At 42.6% G+C, this 23,589-nt stretch overlaps 2 protein-coding genes across 2 annotated transcripts; one reads left to right on the top strand and one right to left on the bottom strand.

Moving 5' to 3' along the window:
- The first annotated feature begins 703 nt into the window (after positions 1-703).
- On the top strand, positions 704-9,630 carry wdr32 (WD repeat domain 32). The gene is made up of 7 exons (XM_030044701.1): positions 704-1,421; positions 2,663-2,776; positions 3,330-3,527; positions 4,235-4,437; positions 4,738-4,818; positions 4,914-5,059; positions 5,889-9,630. Exons 1-7 carry the CDS (start codon positions 958-960, stop codon positions 6,258-6,260), a joined length of 1,578 nt encoding a protein of 525 aa, XP_029900561.1. The 5' UTR covers positions 704-957; the 3' UTR covers positions 6,261-9,630.
- Positions 9,631-9,880: 250 nt separating this feature from the next.
- cpxm1a (carboxypeptidase X (M14 family), member 1a) lies at positions 9,881-22,463 on the bottom strand. The gene is made up of 13 exons (XM_030045254.1): positions 22,097-22,463; positions 20,771-20,880; positions 19,633-19,772; positions 19,009-19,093; positions 18,619-18,769; positions 18,328-18,416; positions 17,997-18,120; positions 16,734-16,930; positions 15,776-15,955; positions 14,338-14,632; positions 12,014-12,153; positions 11,726-11,828; positions 9,881-10,782 (listed from the first exon to the last, which is right to left on the bottom strand). Exons 1-13 carry the CDS (start codon positions 22,434-22,436, stop codon positions 10,454-10,456), a joined length of 2,283 nt encoding a protein of 760 aa, XP_029901114.1. The 5' UTR covers positions 22,437-22,463; the 3' UTR covers positions 9,881-10,453.
- Positions 22,464-23,589: the final 1,126 nt, after the last annotated feature.

Here is a 23,589-nt window from a genome sequence, read left to right as displayed (position 1 = left end):
TTAAATGACAATTTACAGCACACTAACGGAAAGGAATTTGTAATAATACACCATGTTAGTAATGTGTCTCTTGTTTACAGATCATGATGCACACATTTGTCAGTATAATGACACTAATATCTGCCCGTATATTTAATGTTTAATTTTATGTAAATCAGCATGACATTTCTGAGAGATAAAGGGATCAATCTGCCCCCTTGTGTTCAGTGCAACCAACAGTGCCGTGAAAATGGACACCGTGTTGGATAAAACAGTTTTATTTCTCCTGGCTCTCACGGCACACACCAGCCATCAACACACAGGTGAACATGCAGGAATCATCCAGCAGGTGGCAGCATCCAATCAGCGGAAGCACCTCAAGTGGCCAAGGAAGCGGAATTTCGTCACTTAATTTTATTTTGCGTTTGTTTATGATGGGTTGAGCGGTATCAAGCCCGATACAATGAAGCGGCGCAACATCCGTCAACAATTTTCAAAATCAAATCCACAGAGGCGACTGGGTTTCGCAGCATGATTATATTTCAAAGCAGCGAAATGGTGAGAAAAATACATTAAAGAGGAATACTTCGCGAGTTATTTGTTTATTGTGGTGCAAAATGTGAGGTTATGCACATATCAACGCCTTTACATTACACGTACATGCTTTGACTTTTTTCCCAAAAGAGCCACATTTGTGCTTAAATTTTGAAGGGTAGTTGTGTGTATTTCCGGTGCCGCCGTTGCTCGTTTTAGCAACTTAACAAGGGACGATGAGACGCTGCCAAGTCTGACAACAAAATATAATTCGGCTTACGTTTCGCATACAGGTGAAAATACACAACCATGGGGCGTTAAATCGAAGGGGCAAGACTCGGTTTAATGCCAGCTTGGTGACTAAAGTCGGTCTACTTTTCGCCGTAAAGCCGAAACGCTGCGCCCCAAAACACAAACGGGTCTCTGGACCCTGGAGGAGCTACAATGAGCGACAGCGAGGACGCCGACGAGTCGCAGGACAGGCCCGACAACTGCACCGCTTCCGACCAAGGCGAGGACCCCGACATCGAGGAGTCAGACTGTGGGGATGACAGCCCCCGGAGAGTCCCCGCTGCCCCGGTGGACAGCGGCGGTAGCGGCGACCGGGACGGGCGGGAGCGAAGTGCGAGCTCCCCGGCGTCCGAGGAGCGTGAACCCCGCTGCCAGACGGCCAAGCCGCTGCGGAGCGGAGGGAGCAGCAGCAGCAGCAGCAGCAGCAGCAGCAGGACTAGCCTGTTCTCCTGGCTGCAAAACAGGACTGTGAGAAGAGGGATCTTTGTGGACCCAGCCAGGGACAACTTCAGGACGATGACCAACTTGTACTGCTCAATGAATCCGGCTGCAGACTCTGTCAACTTGAGCACTCAGACTCACGGAGCTGTGTTCAACCTGGAGTACTCTCCTGATGGGTAAGCTAGCATCGCAGGCGCACTTTCAGCCTTTTTAAATGTCATACTCACATGATTCTCACTTGCTGGGAAAATAATGGAAACTTTGTGGGTTTGAGAAAATAAAACAAGACCTTCAAAGTTGTTTAAAATGTGTGTATGGCCTTAAAAGTTGCCAATAATTCTCACATTGACCATTATGTCTCCCTCCCAGGATCAACAGCTAATCCCGAGAAAAAACCTTGTGTCGAATACTTATTATTTATGTTGTTAAATCAGAACAAATTGAATGATTGCACCATGATTTGTTTACTGGACAAGTTTTTTCTTTCAGGATGTCTACTCAGTTATTGTCCAGTGTCATCTCCTATCCCAAACCTGCTGCATGCATGTATTAGTCTTGTTTTCCTATAGCTTGTCAGTGCTTTTCTTTCATGTACTGTATAGCCTATAGCTTGAACAGATTGCAACATTTTGCATTCTATATTATTGTAAATGCACCTCTTTACATCCACTTTTTTTGCTGTGGCATGTCTTACATATTAAACATGCCAATTATAAGCGCTTTAATTTCACCCAGCAAGACTTGGGGTCCTCTAAAAGGGCTCCATGTCCAGCACATCAGGACAGTCAATATAAACTCAAGGGTTCAGGCTTCGATGACCAGACAGCAGATCAGGTACATCCTGCAGCCACGCTGAGGGCAGCATGGCTCAAATTCTGTTTGTGGGCGCAGTTGAGAGCAAAACAAACCATAACGCCTCCATGCACACCGGCCTCTGTGCAAATGCATTTCATGGAGAAAGGTCACGTGAGGATACATCAATTTATTCAGGCGAGGATCTCACTTCGTCAAGCTCTGACTGAGAGAACTAGGGTCATCCTGGGGTGTGGTGTTATTTGTCTTCTCATTGTTGGCACAGCTCTTAAGCAGCGAGGTGAGGGATGTACTGCACAGTAAACTCATCCAAGCTCAGTTCATCCCCCTCAACATTTTTGTGGAATAGTTAACCCTTTTGTGAATGACACATTTTAATGATGTAAATTCGTAGTATCAAACTGGCAAGAAAAAACAAAAAGATACAGATTTTTTTTTCATTATATTGTTAATTCTGTTTTCTTCTGATGACCACAAACTGGATGCCATAGCTTATATTGTTATTAAGTAATATTTCAGTGGTTAGGGTTGTGAAAATGCCCATTTTAGGTGATTTTTTTCTTCTGTGCTGCAGTATGTAACTGTGTTTGTGTGCTCTGCCCAGGTCTGTGCTGACTGTGGCCTGTGAGCAGACCGAGGTGCTGCTGTTTGATCCCATCTCCTCCAGGCACATCAAAACCCTGGTGGAGGCCCACGAAGACTGTGTCAATAACATAAGGTACCATTTTTTTTTTCTTTCTTTTTTAAAGTCTCATTTTTCTAGGGCAGGGTGACAGAGCATGCATGTTGATTTTCAGCAGCATCCTGCTTGCTTCACACTTAGGTTGTGGTGAAGTGCTGTGGTTTCAACTGTACAGTACCTTTTTTTGTCACTGATGCATTGTTAAGTCTGGGGAAGCAAAGTGATGGCCAAATGCTTGAAGGGATGCAGTTTACTTTTTTTTTCTTAATTGCTTGTAGAGTAACTCAGTGTTAAAATGCCTTGCTCGTAAATCAAAAAGAAGTTGCAGCTTGTGCACTGGCATGGTTTAAAAAGTTGACAATAAAAACACATGCATTATTTATTTGCCTCTCTCGATGATGTCAGGTTTTCCTTTTCAGTTGGTTCCCGATTCCATAAAACAGCTCTAAAGACTCAGTGAGCCTTTTTGCTGCATCACTTTTGAATTAGTTTGGCGCTTTACTCCACTTTTTTTCAACTTTATGATGATGGCAAAGTGTCCACCCAGAGTCTATTGATGACTCTCTGCCTGCATGTTTCTGCTCTCCAGGTTTTTGGACAATCGTTTGTTTGCCACCTGCTCGGACGACACCACAATTGCACTATGGGATCTGCGGAAGCTGAATTCAAAGGTTTGCTCTCTGCACGGCCACGCCAGCTGGGTGAAGAACATCGAGTACGACACCAACACCCGTCTCCTCGTCACGTCTGGCTTTGATGGCAACGTCATCACGTGGGACACTAACAGGTGTGTATGGATGTGCACATTCTATTATATATTATGTGAAAATCTTCATTTAACCTGGAAAATTTAGACATCGTGCATATAAAAGGAAATACTTCTCACATAAATGTGAGAGATGCTTCTGTATATAATGCGAAAAGCAAGATATATCATGTGACTTTTTGTTATCTGCACGTAATGTATTATGTTTTTCTTTTTTTTGTTTTTTTCTCCAGTTTATTGTATAATATGCATTGCCCGGTAACACAGTCAAATAAAAACGGACTCTATTTAGCAGTACATGACAAAAGATAGAAAATATTTATTTTCTCATGTATTGTTAGTGCTATTACTGTCTTAGGAAATGTATTTTTTATGTCCATGTCCAGTAGATGTGCATGAAAGTTGAAACCAGTAATACCATCACAGATTTTTGAAAAAGCCCCATCTTTTTAGAAAAAAAACACCCAGATGAGTGGATGTTTTTTGGGGTGTTCACCTCTGAAAACCCTGTTCGTTGTCATTCATTGGTGGCTGGAATTATTTGATTTCCAAGATTAAATGCAAAATGTTTCATGGTGGATTGGATCACCTAGTATACCTGGTGCTCAATACACACCGACATCTTGTTTCAAGCAGATATGCACCAAATCACAGAAGCAAGACTCGATCAAAATGCCCCTGTGAGTTTAGAGGCTGTCAAAACATGTGTAATTGTCGTTCCCCCGCAGGTTCACAGAGGACGGCTGCCCGCACAAAAAGTTCTTCCACACCCGCTACCTTATGAGGATGCGGCTGACTCCTGACTGTTCCAAGATGCTCATCTCCACTTCTTCAGGCTATCTGCTCATCCTCCACGACCTGGACCTCACCCAGTCCCTCGAGGTGGGCAGCTACCGCATGTTACGAGCACGACGGACTCCCCTCAGCTCAGGTGAGATCCAAGTCAGCTTGTGACTTTAGGAAAAAATCGGATGGTCATTTATGTCTTTTTGCTAGCATTTCTTGGTTGCAATCGATGCATTATATAAAAGCTTTTTCCATTTTTGCATTCATTCTTAGCTACACTGCATAGACATACAAGCTGTACACTTGCATTTTTTCCCTGCCCTTCCCTGTTTCCTGTCTTTTTATTTTCTGGCTCTTACATCTCCTACCTGCTCCTACGCGCCACTTGTTTATTGTTTCCTCTGTTTTGTAGAAAATTGACTTTGATCCTCTTGTGATTCTGTAGATGGAGGCACATCAGCGTCCAGGTCGACTGGGACTCCTCGACAGGGAAATGACTCCAGCAAAATACACCCTCACAGAGAAGGTCGGACAAAAATCATAGTGTAAAACTTGCTATGGTTTACCTCTGTGAAATAATGAAGTTGTTAAAAGAATTTCTCACAGTCGTTGTTCTTCCAGGCCTTTCGCCGAGGAACAGCCTGGAGGTTCTGACTCCTGAGATCCCCGGAGAGAGAGAACGAGGGAACTGCATCACCTCCCTGCAGCTCCACCCGAAAGGCTGGGCCACGCTCATCCGCTGCTCCAGCAACATGGACGACCAGGAGGTGAGCGCCCATCGACTGTTACCGAGATCTCCCTCCTAAATCAGATCATATCATTGTTCGCCTCCCTCTCTTATTTATGTTGTTTGTGACATCCAGACTACACAGAGCTTCGATCATACCAAATTCTGATGGAAATGCAGGGGTTTATGACTTGCAGCTTGAGTAAAATCTGACGTTTGTGTGCATCTATGACCTTAAACAACCTTTAAACGACCTCTGTTGGTATACGGTAGGAACTGCAACAAAGTCATGAATTTATGTCCTGCAGTCTGACGCTCGCATGTCGCATCACTGTGAACTGTGGTGGCTTATAATTAACCCCCAGCAACAAAGTGCCATTTTCACAGTAGACTGGAGTAAGCTCGCTATCTGTCTCATAATGTGGCCACATAGAAACCATTTGCTTGTTGTCACAAATATTATCCCACCCACGGTAGGTGGAAATTAAACCAATTAATGGCCTCATTCTTACAAAGCAATATTTTAATCTATGACAATGGTTTTCAGACTTGGGTTTGGTCCAGGGTTGGGTTCCAGGGGGACCTCAGCAAAACGAGGTCTAAATTAGTTTCACTATAATTGAACACACTACAGTGAATGGTTGTTTTAATTTTGGCCTCATCTAATGGGGGTACTTGGTTTAATGCAAACCAACACTGACACCAGGAACAAGATCTAAATTCTGCCTCCTTATACCTTTTTTTTTTAAATAAGGTGAATTTGCAGCTTGCCTAGTAGTTCAAGTTCACCTCTTGGTTGGTTTCTCTGTGGATCCTGCAACCTACATTGATTGAACGCCTTAACCCTAATCGCATCTTTCCTCCTGTAGTGGACATGTGTGTACGAGTTCCAGGAGGGGGCACCTACACGACCGCCCGTCTCCCCTCGCTGCTCCCTCCGCCTCACCCACTACATCGAGGAGGCCAACGTCGGCAGAGGCTACATCAAGGAGCTGTGCTTCAGCCCGGACGGACGCCTCATCTGCTCCCCATACGGCTACGGGGTGCGCCTGCTGGCCTTCGACGAGCGCTGCGGTGAGCTGGCCGACTGCCTGCCCGTCCAGACCAGCTGCCTTAGGGAGGTTCGCTCCATCTACTCGCACAGCGACGTGGTGCTCACCACCAAGTTCTCCCCAACACACTGCCAGCTGGCCTCGGGCTGCCTGAGCGGCCGCGTGGCACTTTACCAGCCCAAGTTCTAGTATTTGCTGCTGTCAAAAAAAGGTCAATACACTGCAGAGTGCAGACCTGGGTAAAGCAGTGGTTGCAAAAATCAAGGTTCCTGCACAGGTCTGGAATGTCTGGAAGTGTCTGGAAAGGGAATTTACGATTTCCTTCTTCTTGATTAGTTCAGAAAGTGCACAAGAAAGACTGTGGTCATGTCACGTATGCAGATATTTGTTGCTGTGAAGAATAAACTTTATCTATATGGTGAAATGGCATCGTTAGCGGGGGCAAGATGACTGTTGGCATAAAGCATTAAAGGCATTAAAAAAAAGAAATTAAGATTTGGTTATGAAGTGTGAAACTTTGAAATCAAAACTGTGCAGGAACCTTGAAATAATTCCTAGCATTTGTTTTAAAGTGCTTGGTGGACCAGATGGGTGGTTTTTTTTGTTTTGTTTTGTTTTTTTTTTACAACAGATAAACAGAAATCAGACAAAGCAGAAATTGTCAGGCACGGTGTCTGTCACAGTACATTAGGATGCTAAACTGACAAAGACTGTTTCTTTTCTAAGCTATTTGGCAGTCGCTCTGTGTGGGAAAACCCCACTCATCTGGCACCTACGGAGGATAAAAGAGACCGTAAAAATATTTGCAAATACTGTTGGGCCCAGGTCTGCAGCTGTGTTTCAGTCTTTGGGTGGGAACCATCAGCTGACAGCCACTGAACTGAAGAAAGAAAAGAAGAAGGTGAAAACTTAAGATTTACTGACTGTGGCCCAGGATGGAAACTTTAAGCCTCTCTGACCCCGAACTTAGAAAAAGAAAGCAAAAGCAAAGACTTCAAGGTAAAATATGGGGGACTTTGAAGAACAGCGAAACACTCCCACGGCGACTGATGAGAGGACTGAAAGTGCAAACCTCAAAAGTCCTCGATTGCCGTTTCCTCGATTCAAAAGATGCAACGTGGCATCACTCAAAAGCAAACTGATGACTTTGTAAGGTTGTCTGTTGGTCTTTTTCATACTAAAGATTAATTTTGGCCTATAACCAGTAGATAACTTTGAGGCTTATTTTGAGACTTTAAGTAACACATCACGATGTTCCCCCCCTCGGGACAAAAACACTAAAGATGCAAAGGACAGACGTTAATCGTAACCAGACAAGAAACGGGCATGCTTGTGTCGTCTTGCGCTGTCATGGATCGTTCCTGCCCGGCGTCCTCCGGTATGGATCGAGTCGCCGCGAGGCGTCCGCTCTCGGCTGATCTGCTCTTCTCAAGCCTTTTCCATAGGTGCTGCTTCTCTGCTCATACAATCTGAACTTTGACCTTGACTTCTTGGACCTCATCATCAATGCCTTTCCTCTGCGCTCATGGACGGTGACCTCTCCAACCTACTTTCTACTTTTCCGTTCTACATCCCCGCCTCAGTTTCCCCCGTGGTTTTTAATGGGTTTTTAGTGCGTTTATACGTGTACGTCCAATGAATGTTGCGGACACTGTTCACAGCGCGGTGAAGACGTGTGATTCGTTTGATTTCCACAGTTGCTCGGTGTCACCGCCTCTCTAGGAGAACTTTTATCACATTTGAAAACACTTCTCGTCTCTCACTTAATTTGTTTGTCTGTTTTTATCTGAACCTCTGAATGGAAACCTTGTGTTGTCTTAAAAACAGGAAAAAAGCCCATCTGCTGTCAGTAAATTACCATGTTGAACTTTAGAATCGAAACATCTCAGCTTTCAAAACTCCTTGATTTTTCAAGACGCACCAGTAGGAGTTGATTTTCAAAATAATGCAAAGATTATCCCTAATAATAAGATTATCCCCTCTTCAAATGACCACCGAATCACCTGATCTTTATAGTGTTACGTTGCCGACACACACAGGGCAACTTTTTGGCCAGCAATGCCAAAGGAGTTGCTTCACCACGGTTGCTTTAATCCTCCAGGACGTTACATTGTTGCCAAGAAACTGTTTGGTTAGTTTTCTGACCTTGTAGCTCCTTGTGTTGGCTTTTTGGAGAGAGTGTTGTCCATCATCTCTGGCGTGTAACCACACTAATCCTCATTACACCCATTTCCGATTTTGTTGTCATGATGGCCGTCCAGACTTCTAACCCATCGCCTCTGATGTCCACATTTCACACTTGTGTTAGCGCCGCCGTTGCGTTTGTGTTTGCTCGGGAAAAACCAGTGTAGTATAGCTACTGTAGGTCTAAGAGCCAAGCAAATGCCTGGATATTACACCTTTTTAATGTAAGACGGTTACAATACATAGTGACTGAAGAATAGATAGTAATGTACTGTTAATGTAAACAAAATGATAGACATGAACCTATACTACTATGCATACCAGCCTTTATGAATATCCTTTCTTATTTATGTGAGGGTGATGCTCCGTGTTGAGTCGTCTCATGCCAAAATATGTCGAAAGATTGTTTGGATCGGGTCGAAGTCGCTCTTTACCTGCTTTCCTCGCGCAGTGAGCCGGGAACTAAAAGTGACCATCTGGTATTTCAATTAAAAGTGAGTTTTGTATCATTTAGCCAATGAGCAAATCTTCACACGTGACAAGTTCAATTTTTTTAGAACGCTTAATTGAGTGGAAAAAAAAAATAGGAAAATAGAGGTGGCAGGTGAAAAGTGATGACACTGTATATGTAAGAACTACTCTGAACACAGATGGGACCTTTTATTTCCCGGCTCACACACAGCTTCATCCTGACTTGGTCCTGTATGTAAGAAGGAAGGACGCTTTTTTTTCACACTTTGTACCTCAGTTTCCTGCTCAGAATGCATCGTGTTCAGTTTTCTGTACCACAAATTGGGTCAGGACGCTTTCAGCTCATTCAATTCACGCCGTCTGTGTTTTCTTGCAGAGTAATAACGTAAAGGTGTGCTTCTAACCAGTAACAAAGAAATATTTGGAACGCTGTTTCGTTAGTGAAGGGCAATGTCAGTGTTTAGTTTGAATTGACAGAACTGAAAGTGAATCAGGCCCAGCCATGCTGTATATTCAGTGCTGCTTTTAATCCACTTATTCACAAGTTTCTTGGTGAGAAGTGTCTTATTTGCCATTTTCACTCTGGGCATAGCAACTAAATACTGGGTTCATTGTTTTTTTGTTTTTTGTTTTTTGTTTCTTTTTTTGTAATGCATTTGTTTATTTTTGTCCATTGTGTTCTGGTTTTCAAACTTTGTGAGATTTATTTAGCGTTCTTAGTTGTTTTGTCGTTGCGGGTGCACTGTCGGTTCGTTTGATCGCAGCTCATGGGGGGTGGAAGAGAAATGAAAACATGTTGGATGCTCGCACTGTTGTTTCCTAAATGGCTATCAGTAATCCCAACAGTGATACTAAAATGGTACTTATTATCATTGAAATAAAAAGTAGCTTTTTTTGCACTGCTGTTTTGGTTTTGATCTCAGTATTTTGACTCCACACATGCAGTACCAAGATCTTGTCACTAGATGGCAGAGTAAATAACCAGAACCGGATAGCGGAGCCCCACTTAGATCCTGCAAAATGTTGTGTAACACCTCTTTTATTTAACACAGAAACACAAAACAGGCTCTTTTCCTCTCTTGAATTGGGTTCCCCTCATCTTTACCTGAGGTACACAGCTAGACACAAGAATACAGAGTACACAAAGGAAGATTTATTCAAGACATGGTGGTCCTGTTGGACTTGTGGTCATCGTCAAATACAGCCACAGCGTTAAGAACAAAGTGTCACATATCAGACCAGCTGACACTTAAAAACCTCTTTACAAAATCTCTCTTTACAAAAATGCAACCTAGTGTAGATCACTACAGCTGAGTCAGCTAAAATGCAGTTCAACTAAAGAGTTCATTTACAAAAAATATATATATATATATTTTAGTTGAAGGAATTTTGTAGCATAAGTTCGTAATTTGAAGAGCCTGTTCGTTTCGTCAAACAAGGACTTGCATTACCTGCCATCCTTTAAAAAGCCCCATAACTCCTTTCAGTTATACACAAATAACTGTAACAGAGTGTGTTTTATATATATATATTTTCAAATGGCTGCTTCATATTCGTGATGAAGCTCCTGATATGTGTGTTTTATAAGACAGGATGTTACTGTTTTCAGATGCTGGATAATTTCATCAATAACTAGGAGCAGTTTTTCCAAATGGCAGATTTCTCAGATTGGACCAGAACTCTTCATCCCATAATCTGAGTCAGACTGTGAGTCCTTCCCTCCACTCTCATGCTGTCTGAGCCTGAGAGGACCGAGCTTTCCTCGCCTGCTGCTGCCGGCTCTCCCTCTCGCGGTTGAGGGCCTTGGTGCTGGCGCGAAGCTTGCGGAGCCTCAGAGCGCGGAGACGCAGCTGGAGGTCCTGGGGGATCTTCCCTCCTTTCGCCCGGATCTCCTTGAGCCTCTGACTGGGTATTTTGATCAGGGTGAAGTCGCAGATGGTGGGGCGCGGGTCCATCCCGACGTGGCAGTGACGCATGGACGGGAAGTAACCCTCGGCCCTCGCCACCACCTTGTACTCGCCCGGGTTCAGCAGACGCCAGTAATCCCCGTCCGCAGCTACAGGAACGGCAGCCAGACACAAAAAAGACCATTTTAAGAGATAAGCGACACAAAACAGGATTTCTTGGACTATTTATGCACTTAATGGTTAATCTTATAATGATTTAACAGAAAAAATCCACCCTTGGAGAGTATTATCGCCTCTTCCATGGAGTTTTGAGACGAAATGTGATTTATTTTTTGGTGTGCCCTCTATCTCTCAACCTGTCCAGTCTACTTCCACTTCAGGCAGTGATTTCCTACACAGTGCCTGTCGACACCCTCCAGAGAGTGGGTGTAGACTTATTGCATTAAGCCATGGAGCGAGTGATAGCACGATATGAGCACGAAATCAAGAGTTTTTCCAGAGTTGCACCCCTTTCTCAAACCCCATGTCTGCGTTGCATTTTTCTCAGCAGAGGCTTCTGTTTGGGAAGGAACCGATCACTCTTGTATGATGGATTTCTTCTTGTAGGACTTAAACATCCGTGCAGTTTATCTTCATCACAAAACACTTTTTTAAAACAGTGTTAGAGGATTTTGCAAGATTTCTTGAACTAATTAAGCACCGATTTTGTTGTACTTAAAGTTTTTGTTGTATTTGTGGCTCTGTGAATGCTCAGAGATGGTCTGGTTGGTTAAGACCTCCACCCTGGAATGACATGTATCCATAACAATGTGTGATTTAAACCAGAATCTTCCTCTAAACCCCTTTTTTTAAATCCCTCTCAGAAAAATACTACGTGGGAGTATGAAAAAAAAAAAGAAGACACCAGGGGGGCGTGTGAAAATATTAGCGAAAAATCAAAAGATTAAGCTGTCCAATCCAATTGTCTTGAGGAACTACATCTTGTCATGCACTTCCATCCGGAAATTTTAAACCTCTCAGAGCTATAATCTCTTAATGGGGATATTTTTCAGCAGAAAGAAATAGAAAGGAATAAAGAAGTTAGTGGCTTACCTGATCGGATGTCATGGTCGTTGCCATCCACGCGGATTATAGCGTCCGGTATGCCTTGCTTGGTCAGCTTGTCCCGGATCACACCTTTGATCCCTCTGTGAACCTGAATTAAGAGAATTAACACCGTGAGGCTTTTGATAATGAGGATCTCATAATGTGATTCATGTGGGGGACGGCAGCAGTCTGATGGTTAAAGGACGAGCTCGGGACCATTTTCTGTCTCTCGCGAGTGTCTACCAGAATTATTATGGATAAACAGACGGACTGATTGAGTACACAGGGGCTGACCTGTTCCATATAAACCAGCAGAGACTCCTTGTTGTTCTCCCACTCGATGGGAAGCTCGCTGACGTGCAGGAACTTATCGCAGGAAAGCTCCACGGTGACTTCAAAGCAGTTGGTGTGCAGGTAACTGAAGTCATTCATACCTGCAGGGAGGACCGAAACAGAGGGCATACAGTTAAAAAATGGATCAAAGGGGGAAACCAGTGATGCATGTTTGCGGGAAGGGAAATTCCAATTAAATTTTTATCTATACGGGGGCGAGTGCGCGCAGAGAGAAAACCTCCTTTGACAGGCTGTCCCAGTTCACAGGAAATCAAATCAAATCATGAGGGTAAGAGAGAAAAAATACAGATAACTTGACTTGGCATTGCATAAGCACAAGACAGAGGAATGCATGTGTGCTCCCAACACAGATGAGCTTTACTTCACCACAGCCAAATCGTCTTTGTTACCCCCATGTTGACTCTGGTTTTAAAGAAATGATGAGTGCAATTCCAAAATTAGAAAATGAACACAATCCAAATGAATCTTGAGACAAAATAGCAACATTTTAGACAATAACACCATGTTTTCTCTTTCAATATTGAGCAATGAACAATAGGCAACAATTTCTAGCATTTTCAGAGTGACGCCAAAATCTACAGGGGGAGGAAGTCGATCTCCAGTCATTGCTAATCGGCTGCATGCAGTGAGACCAAAAAAAGAGTGCAGTACAGGCTTTTGGGCATCAGGGGGCAGTGCTGAGCGTCTGCCAAACAGGTTAGAATGTTGCTTATTAGATTGAAACGCTTTAAATGATCATTGCAGTTGATTCGAAATATTTAGTCACCATTGGAGCATTAGTGTCACTGTTATTCTGCCCTGTGTTTATAACCTGCATGGTGTTAAGCCAACTGCAATCAGTGGTTGTAAAGTTATGACGCTTTTAAATGATTTCCTTCAGCCGTCAGTCTAAGTGATGCTGGCTGGATAATCACAGGGGGGGAAAAAAATCCCCTTGGCAAAGCAAGGCAAGGCAATTTTATTTGTATAGCACCTTTCAGACACAAGGCCATTCAAAGTGCTTCACATGAAATTTAAGAAGACATGAAAATAAGCTTTAAAAGGCACAATTAAACTAGAGCTGAGAAAAATAAGGCATGAAAACAAGATTTACACAACACTGGTAAATAAAAGTTGGTCTCCATAATTTGAAGTGAAAACTCTGAAAGTATTTCGCCTTGCGTGTACAATAAATAAGTCAGCGCCTCGGTCTCTGAAGCCGTGAGCATAACAGAACCTCCCTTTCCCCGCGGACACATTCAACACCGAAACAAGCCTTTTTCAGCTTATCTACGCTAAAGGGTTCCAGATTTATTTAATCTAAGCGCAAAGAAAAGTGTATATTCTTCACTGCCGTCTCCCATTTTTCTTCAATTCACAATAAAATAAAAGAAATAAAAATCTTATAGAATTTATTTTTGGATTACGGTTTCATTACGACAGCATATTAGAGCCATTGTAAGGAGAGAAAAAAATTACAGAGCCGAATGGGGAGTGGGGGTAATATTCAGAGGAAAAAAAAAAAAAAAAAAAAACAGAATTTCTAAGATTAAAGTTGTAAATTTATGACAAAAAACTTGAATATTCTCTGAGATTAAATTGTTTAATTTATGAGAAATTTTTTTTTTAAAATGTATGAGAAAAAATATTTAAAAAATTCTGAGATTGAAGTCATGAATTTATCAGGGAAAAAAATCACAAATTTATGAGAAAAAAACTCAAAGATTCTGAGATTATAAAGTTACAAGTTTATGAGAAAAAAAAATCAGAAAACAGTTTTTCTTCTACCATGGGATTTGGTAAGAAGGAAATCCTGGTGATTTGAGCCCAGAATCACAATATCATCATCAGCATCTGGACTTTGAAGAGACATTTCCGTGACTTGGGTTGATTCGGAAGAAAACAATATTGTGATTCTGGGCTAAAATCACCAGGATTTCCTTCCTATTTTTTTTCTCATAAATTTATGATTTTATAAGCTCAGTATTTTCTAGTTTTTTCTCATTAAGTTGTGAGTTTTTCTTGTAAATTTACATTAATATTGGAAATTCTGAGGTTGTTTTCTCAGAATATCCTCTCCCGGCTTCATAATGTTTCTTTCCCTACAATGGCAATAATACGCCGCTGTATGTCCCATTGACCACTACTGGTTTGGCTTTAGCGCTCAACGTCGCCCCCTGGAGGTGCCCCCACATACTACTTTGGGTGGAATATCTCCCATTTTTGGCTATCTCTGGTAAAACCCGTCAAATCAACATAATCAAAGTGCCGGCTGATTGACTCACTGCCAGGGACGGTGTGCCAGGCTCCGCCGTTGATGATGTTGTTGTGCTGCTGGAAGTCTTCGTAGTGGCAGATGCGGCGGTCAGGGTTGGCCATCACCATGTTAGTGGAGGCGTAGACGGTGGCCAGCCAGCGGAAGAAGCTGTCGTCCGGGGTGGGCGTGTTTTCCTGGGGTGCCCAGTCACGGGTGCAGTCGTACGGGTAGGTGACCACCAGCTCGCCGCCGTGGAGGTTCGCACTGAGCACGAACGGTATGTCCTGCATCCAGCTGATGACGGCACGGGTCTCAGGCGCAACCTGGGACGGGAGAGACGGGAGAGCTGCATCAGCTGCCATAATTACTGTCACTTCACTGACACTGTGACATGAATCTGGCTCTAAACCTCCCATTGTTTTGTTCTGTGAGAGTGATTTATAAGGGACTGATCCGGTCTCATGATAAAAGACACCATGAGCCTTATTGGTTGCTTTATGAGCTAAAACATGACTACATAAAGCAATTAAAGTCATAATTCACTAAATCTGCCATTTTATTTCAACATCTGTGGTGCTGACTGGTCTTTACTGTATTCAAAATGTAAAATAAAGTTCTGAGGGTTTGAACAAAACTCTGCCACACAGCAATGACTAACCTGGCAGAGCTGGAGAGGTTAAAGCAGAAAAAATGTCAAAGCACGACCTGGCCATAGACTGAGTCACTTTCGTGTTACCATCCGATGATGAAAAGTTGCAAAATGAACATTTATTCATTTGAAGATGCCATGTAATATTACTTTCACTACACAACTTGCTGTTCCTTTTTTCTGCTTTGTAAATATTGAGTATATATATATTTTTTTTTATCTTTTTTAGACCAAGAGGCATTCCAGGAGTTCCAGCATTTTTTTCTTTTCATTATTAAGAGGGAAACTGCTACCAGACATTGAGTTGCATGGCTCCTGTCAGTGAAATCTCTATTGCACAGAGGTTTTCAGTTTCCTCGGCTCTGCTATTATTTCCTGTTCTACAGACATTCAGAGGCTTGCACGCCAGTAAACTAGAAACACACTTCTATCACTGTCCATAAACTCCCCTGAGAAAAACTCCTCTTCAACGTGCCATGCATTTATACATAGGCTGATCAGCGGTTATAACACAGTCTATTACAAAATGGTCCATTTCTTGTAATATATAATTAATCTGTAAGGGCGTCAGCTTTGGAATAACGCTCTGGATGTCATCCAACCCCCATTCACGGTCCAGTAAATTTATAGACTAATTCATCATACAGCACACTATTACTCTTGTGTAGGAGTGCCAGGTCTGTTAACATGTAGGCATCGTCTGGTAAAATACTGGGGATGTCTTGAAGAGGACTTCCAGCATGCTCCACATTTGCTACGTCTTCATCAATTCCTCTTATTTGTTCTAACATGGTGTTAATGTTTTAAGTCCACTTACAAAAGCATCTTCTTTGGTGTAGTACTCTGGGATGGGGATGTAGTGGTTGGACACTTTCGATTTATCTGCTGCCATCTCCTGGGAATCCCACAGGATGTTGTTCAGGTCCGGGAAGTTGTGGTTCAGGTCAATGCCTTCGTAGCTGTACCGTCCATAAGCCCAGCCGGCCAGTTCTGAGCCCTACGGCACATCAGGAGTCACACACAAAATTACCACATATACATATATATACATACACACTTTATAATGAAATGACGTCAGCATGTACAGTGCCCAAAGATGGTTTAGTAGTTTAGATCCTCATGTCTGGAATCAAATGTACAAGAAACTAGAAGAGATGTCGCTCCAACATCGCTCTAAGTTTCATCTCACTGAATCAGTGGCGCGGTAGCAGTTCTGGAGCTGAAATAGAAATACAATGCAGGCCAACACTCCAACAATAATAATGTCTTTATTGCTGCACAGATGTTTCAGGCAAGACGCCTTTCCTCAGAGTGCAGTGGCAATCAAACAAAGTGTCAATTGCATATTTTGAGGATTCAGCACCCAGTTTTCATCATATTTAAATGTGGGTTGAGCACATTTTTGACACATTTCTAAGTTTCAAAGTTTGATATTTTTTATTTTTCAATCAGAGCCCCATCATTAGACCAGTCGGTGTAATTTGTAAGCCTAATGTGTGAACCAAGATTTATGTCAGTCAGATCATATTTAAATGTATGGGAGTTAAGGGAACATTTTATTTCATTATGGCCCCCACTGACCAAAAACTGTTTTATATACCAGAAAGAAATTCTAGATGCATCATCCCTACAGATTCCTTATTTTGACCCCTACATTTGATTATATATGGGATGAAAAACTACTAAGGGACGTGAATTGCCCACTTTTTCTTTTCCACAACACAGACAAACTGCATGAAGTACGCTGACTCGTTTTTTTTCTCTCTCTTGCCCACCTTCTCATAAGCTCCCTCGTAGCCGTCGGGGTTCATGGAGGGCAGCAGGTGGATTCGTGTTTCAGTGACCAGGCGGACGATGCGCTGGTTGCCTCTCTTGTATTCCCGGCACATGTACTGCATGAGGTTGAGGACCAGCTCGCGACCCAGCACCTCGTTCCCGTGCATCCCTGCCACGTAGCGAAACTCTGGCTCACCTGCCAACAGGGCAATCGAGAGACTTTACATCGGGGAGACATGACCAGCATCACTTTAGTCACCAAGTCATCATGGAACAGCCAAAGACACACATGGCACAGAGGTTATTTACACACAGAGATGGGTTACAGAAAACATGAAGCATCTTAAACTTGAGCGTGACTCTCTGCCTGTTGGCTGAGGCCCAGACCCACATCAGGAATACATTCCCATCTCTCAGATAAAACTTTCAACTGCTGTGTATTGTGTTAGGCAATAGTGTAAAGTTGTGCTACAGTGCCTTGCCAATGATTATAAATGGATTGGCCGGGCTCGACCGCAGACATTCCTGAATACGAAGGACGGACCGGCCAAGACTCTACAGACCCAAAATCTGATTCTGCAATTGATGCATCAGCATTTCAAACAGAGTTCCGGTAAGATGCTGAAATATTTGAATTTATGATTAAGAAAATGTGAAAGGCGCAAGACCTGCCATACACTATAGCTTTAAGAAACACAAACATGGCACTAGGCTCTAACACACAGATAAATATCAGCTGTCAAGACATAAATAACCTGCATTCTCATCACCTCCCCCTTGGGAGTTCTTTCAAAATGTGTTTGTGCCATTCCCCTTTGAAGAAACAAAGACTAGCTGTGCTCCATTTAATTTATTTACTCTTTTCTGGCAGGAGTGGAGTTGCCACAATTCACTTTTGGAACAGGCCTGCCAAATGCAGCAAATTAGCACACAAAGCGTGCATCTGAAATCAATACAAGAAAGGAAATCCTTCTTGTTTGGTGAGGAGCAACGTGGTTTTGAATTTCAACCATTATCAGTTTGTTTACATAAGAGAGGCCTTCTCTACAAGACACTCAGTTCACTGTCCGGTCCTGCTCCACAGTCCAGCTTGTATAAACACTTGGGGATGATCAGCTGGGCCCCTAAGCAGGCAATGTCAGGGTAACACGAGGAACACGGTGAACTCTGTCAGCCCCCGAGGCTGTTGGCTTTAAGGCTTCACTTCAACTTGACAAGAAAATGAAATCGCACACACAGGAAAAGAGTTGAAACGCTCTTACCAAGTTCATGCTTGCCAGGATTATCTGAGATCTCCATGACGTAGAGTTTGAGGCCCATGTAGCTCTTCCCTATGGTGTAGATGCGGGTGATGTCCGGGCACTCCTCGCTCACGGACTTCATGAGCTTTCAAGGTGGAGAAGACAGTCGGTGGAAATGTGGAAAAGTCTTTAAAGGGTTAAAAGCTGAACTCTGTGGAAATCTGCAAGCTGTTAGCAGTCTGAGTAAAAGCATCGGCATTAGTTTTGGGGGAGCTGAAATGAGTCTTAAGGTCAAAGACAGCGTTACTCATCGTGCGCGGGTGTTTTTCTCAGTTGTTTACCACGCACTAACCTTCCTCATCTCTTTGTAGTTGTGGTGCCTGAAGTCCAGACCGTCCTTCGATTCCCGGTCTTGCTCAGAGAAGTACATGTCTTCGGCACCTACATGGAGAACGACAATCCCAATCATAATTGATGTAAAATGCTATTTGGAGCTGTCAGTCATAATAGACATCTTATTCTGAAACCAAGATCTTAAAATGAATCATTAGCCTGCAATATTATTATGAAAACCATTTCCACATCTTGCAGCTCTGCTCTGATGTTCATACAGAAATCAATCATTCATAAAACGGTATCTTACTATCAACGCGGCAGCCGAGTATCTCAGCCCTGAGGCAGATGGTGCCGTTGGAGTACCAGGTCTGAGGGTTGATGCGGATGAAACGGGCAACAGTGGGAACCGGGAGGAGGCCAAGTACCGGAGTCTCTGTGTCCTGGTTGCCTTGAAATATCTGCACAATAATGTGACATTTTTACATGGACTTGAGCGTTTTAGGAGCCCCTGCAAAAGTCAATCGCAGACTTAAGTTGCCTACTCTCTTTTTAAAAGTACCATTCATCTGAAGAGTATGAGTATGACACTTTTTTCAATTATATCTCAAAATCTGTTTTGTGTCTCCACCGGGTTATTTGGTCATAAAATATATATTTGTACTATTCACAGGTCAAGGAATACAAAGGTTGTCCTTACTGCTTCCTCTGTCCCGTTCATGCAGGTTTTCCAGTCCACAGAGTCATTACTCAGCTGGACTTTGTAGGTTTGGACCCAGTCCCAGCTATGATGAACACCAAGAAAGCAGATGAAGCACAAGAAATCAATGATTAATAACCTACAATACACTAAGCTGGCAAATTAATACGTTGTTAATCTGTGGATATTATGTTTTTCTTTGTTGTGGTGACTCCTTACATCAGTTAATTACTACTTAATTATGATGCATGTGTTGAAAATATTCATTTGATTACATTAAAACACAAAAGTTAACACATCATTCATCCTAATTCTACAAATCTTCCAGATTAATTTCAAGTTTAGGAAGACTTATGAAGATATTTATGAAGAATAAACTAAACCAAGACAGCCTACACTAAATGAAGAGTTCATTTCCAAAACACTTTATATCCATATTAGAAAGTGAAAGTTATTTTGCCAACCAACTTAAATAAATTCTTCAAAAACTCCAGTAAGTTGTTGTCATTTTGTGCTGTCAATGAAATTTTTGACACCACGTCTCACTTTTTTCCCCCCAGTGGTGGATATTTTATTTTATTTTGGAGCAAAACTCTTCAGATGTCGATCCTGATACTACCTGACCTCCAGATGGAGTTTCTGCCCTGCAGGATGACTCCAGTGAACAGGGTGAGGTGGATGGCGTCCACTTCGAGCCACTGCTCCCTGTCTTTATACATCGCACACCAAGCCCCGTCGTACTGGTCCCCATCCTCAATGCCAGACTAAAAACACACACTACACATTAGATTACATGACGTTCATGTCCACTGCAGAATCCACTCGACTAAAATTTGAACTGAAGGAACTTGGAAACTGTCCGGCATTTCTGAACCTATCCCTCCTTGTTCTGCATAGATTTTGGTATTTACTTGTGCATTGATTGTAATATAATTGGTTTCAGATTGGAGGCTTCAGATTTCAGACTGAGAGAGCGTGGGGGTGGGTGGAGGGGTTGAACAACATCCTCACTGCATTTATCCGATTACTTCGCCCATTTGCCAAATTACTACATTCATTCAACCTATACAAAATGATTTATGACTTTACTCTTAAGGCACAATCTCTGCAGGAAATGCAACCCTTCTTAATTCGTGATTTTTACATTGCGATAAAAACTGATTAGAACAAAAGTAATGGAGGGTGTGGCCGGCGTGCATTCTTTCAGTATCCCAGTTGTTTGAGAGCCGTACAATGAAGATAAACAGGAAAGTGGAGACTGAAAAAGAGGTTTAAAAAACACACATCTTCCATTACGGGAATACATAGGGGGCATTCTGCAAACAGTCAGTATAGTACAAGTAGTCTCAGCATATGTATATATAGGTCATGGTTTAGAGTTACAGGGGCATGAATTACATTTGCCTGGTTTCATAGAGGAATGAAGACAAACCTTGAATTACTTGCATGTTTTAATTCAAACCATAACATCAGGGCCATTCATACTTCTACAGCAATTAAGACTCTGACACTTAATATTGTGTAAAAAGCTATTAAGTGCAATTACACCCCCTTTTTCTTGCACACTAGAGTCTTTTGGACCCTCTTTTATTTTAACTTTGTTTAAGGTTACCCAATGTGTTGTTTTATCCATCAGATAGAAAGCATAGAGCTCATTGCAAGCTTTCCAATGATATACCTACATAATACTGATTTTTGAAACTCTGTAGGATGTCACCTGCTGTTATTGGCATTTAAAGGCCCAGATTCAGCCCAGACTGACCTGGATATTTAGCCTCCCTCTGTGAGGACCCAGTCCAGTCCGCTGGTAGGAAGACGCCTGGATCTGGCTGTCATCCACCCGCAGGGACTCCAGGCCAAGAGGAGGGCAGTCTGGAGGAGGACCAAAGCAATTAGGAGATAAAATCTTCGCTGTGTTTTATGCCTGTGCTTGTCTGGAGAAGCTCATTCCATGTGCAACGTCAAGCCAAAATCCTGCGGACAGACTGGTGAAGGGTTAAATTCTTTCTTTTTCGGTTGCTCTGAGTAAGCAACTTGATGACTGATGTAATGTGAGGTTGCAGTTTGAGGCATGTAGAGCACATTAGGCCATGTGGCAGATCCCTAATCCTTGTGGGTCACTTCAGTGGAAGTTCGGAGGCTTCCAACACACACCCTCCCTGCCTCCTTTCCATTCCCCCCATTCCTTTCCTTTCCTTTCCTTTCCTCTCCTTTCCTTTCCTTTCCTCCTCTCTAGGGGGAGTGAAGGAAAGCACACTGCAGATAAGTGAATCCATAGAAAACATGGAGCGCTTGTCTGAGTGTAATTTGAGACACGGTTGAGGGCCCGGGGAGTCAAGTCAAACTTTAAGCAGGGCAAGAAGGACAGGAGCCACAGCTGCAGGGATTTTTACAGCTTCAGGAACAACCAATAACATTCCCATCGATCACAAAGAAGTGGCAGGGCAAAACAACTCTGTGCGCTCACTTTGGGTCGAGCGAATACTTTCACTGCAACATCATACATCGAATTAAAATAAAAAAGTCACACAAAGTTGCCTGATTTGATTTAAAGGTGCTTTTAGCAGAGCACATTTTCTTTACACAGGGGAACAGTTTGTTCTGTCTCATTCAGCCTTGATTTGATATAGAGTAAAGAGTGTTTGTGGGGAAAAATTGGCTGCAGTTTGCCTGCAGTTTATCCAACTGCTTTTACCTTACATACACATTTTGTTTCCAAGATAAATCTCACAAATGTTAAAAACATGGTAATAACTTCATAAATAAATAACTTAGGTTCGTGTTTAAAAGTTCTGTCTTCATGGATCTACTATGCCTGAAAATCTGTGTAAGCGTTTGTAAATGAAAAAAAAAAAAAAAAAAAAAACAGACATTCTTATTAGAACTCTCACAATTAACGGCCAATTAACGGTCGAGATGCAGATGTATAAACGAAAAGCTGATTGGTTGCAAGAAGGCGTCTTTAATTGCCTAATTAACTTAATTGAGTTTTGGATTTCTCGGGTTTCACACAGACAAAGAAAAAAAAACAGATGTGGGCTATTTGGTGGGAGCGCAAATGTTGAAACTTTGGTATTTATTGTCTTACCGGGTCCTTTTTTCGCATCTTCTGTTTTGCGGTCACTTTTTTCTTGCTTGTTGTGGGGGTTTTTTTCATTTTGCTCAGTGTTTTTCCTGTCCGGCTGCTTGGTTGTGACAGTGGTGGTGGGCACCTCTGGCTGTGATGTTGTCGCTGCTGTAGTCCATGCTTTGCTCTGGGGATCCTTATAATCTGCAGTGGCACTCACAGAGACAGTCCGGTTCAAAGTTGCGGCTGCAGTCGTGTTGAATGAAAAGCTCTCGGTCGTTGCATCGCTTATCTGTCCTCCAACACGGCCCAAAGCTGCCAGGAGAGCCGCCGCGGCCAAGACGCGTAATGACTTTTCCATCTTGCTCTTTGTTTGCAGGCAGAGCGCAAAAAACCCTCCGCTTATGTAGAGATGACAGACCCAGACCTCCATCCACATCCCGCCTCCTCAATCCAAAATCCCCTCCCTCCCGAAATTCCTGCAAAAACCGTAATCCATAAAAAATAGGCGCATGATTACAGTTTACATAATGTGGGTTATGTGTGGGCTCTAGTCAACCTAGTCAACATTATCAGCGTTAAAATGGCTCCAAATATGCATGGAGAAAGGTGTGCAGTGTTCAATTTATTGTGGTCAAAAGCATCACCACCTCTTTTTTCCCCCGTCTTGTTACAAAAAAGTGTAGATGTTAGCCTACAAACTGTGAACTTTGGATTTGAACTTCTTTTCCAAATGGGGAAAAAATACTTCACTTGCAGGCTTTAACCTATTTTCAATTCAGGCATTCCAAACAAAAAAGACCTGACCACAGCTGGATTTGTTCAGTGCTGCATCAATAGACCGCTTATTTTCCAGCTGGTAGTCCTTTTCCGTGCTTTCCCATTTCTGTGTTTGGAATGAAGAACAGTGAAATGTATTTCTGATTAACGGAAGTCGCTCAGATGAAGGAATAATGACAGGTTTTGGTCTGTGTGTGTCTGCGTCAAGGCCCCAAAACCTGCTTTTTTCAGCTGTTTGGGGAATGAGAAAAGCAAGCCTAAAAAAACACAATAAATTTAAATCAAATGGAAAATAGGAGTGTTTACATTATGTCAAAAGTACTGAGAGTAAAACGAGAGATTATTGTACGAGATTCACCACCATGTTGTTAACAAAGGCTGTGACAGCAAAATGACTTCACATTGTATTTATATTTCATGAATGGCTCGGTATAAATCCATTCATTTTCATTCCAGTCAATCCAAAGTGCAAAGAAAATTCAAATGAATATCCTAAGTCATTCAAATTGTCACCTAGTGTTGCTTTATTAGGTCATGTACCGGCAACATGTTACGAAGGTGTTGTGTTATTTCAACTATGAAGGTGATCCACTTCTCAAATTCGCTGAACTGAAAGTGAACTGGAATGATCCTCGACGGCTGGTTTAATCATTTCCACTTGTGTTGGAGAGCAGTTCCTTGGACATGTTTGGCAAATCCCCGGCTCCACTCTGTTCTCCTTTTCACAACGCCAA

The sequence above is a fragment of the Myripristis murdjan genome, chromosome 22, assembly GCF_902150065.1.
Source record: "Myripristis murdjan chromosome 22, fMyrMur1.1, whole genome shotgun sequence".
In the NCBI taxonomy this organism is placed as follows: domain Eukaryota; kingdom Metazoa; phylum Chordata; class Actinopteri; order Holocentriformes; family Holocentridae; genus Myripristis; species Myripristis murdjan.
The sequence above is the reverse complement of the archived record's forward strand: the minus strand, read 5'-3'. Positions and strand labels throughout refer to the sequence as shown.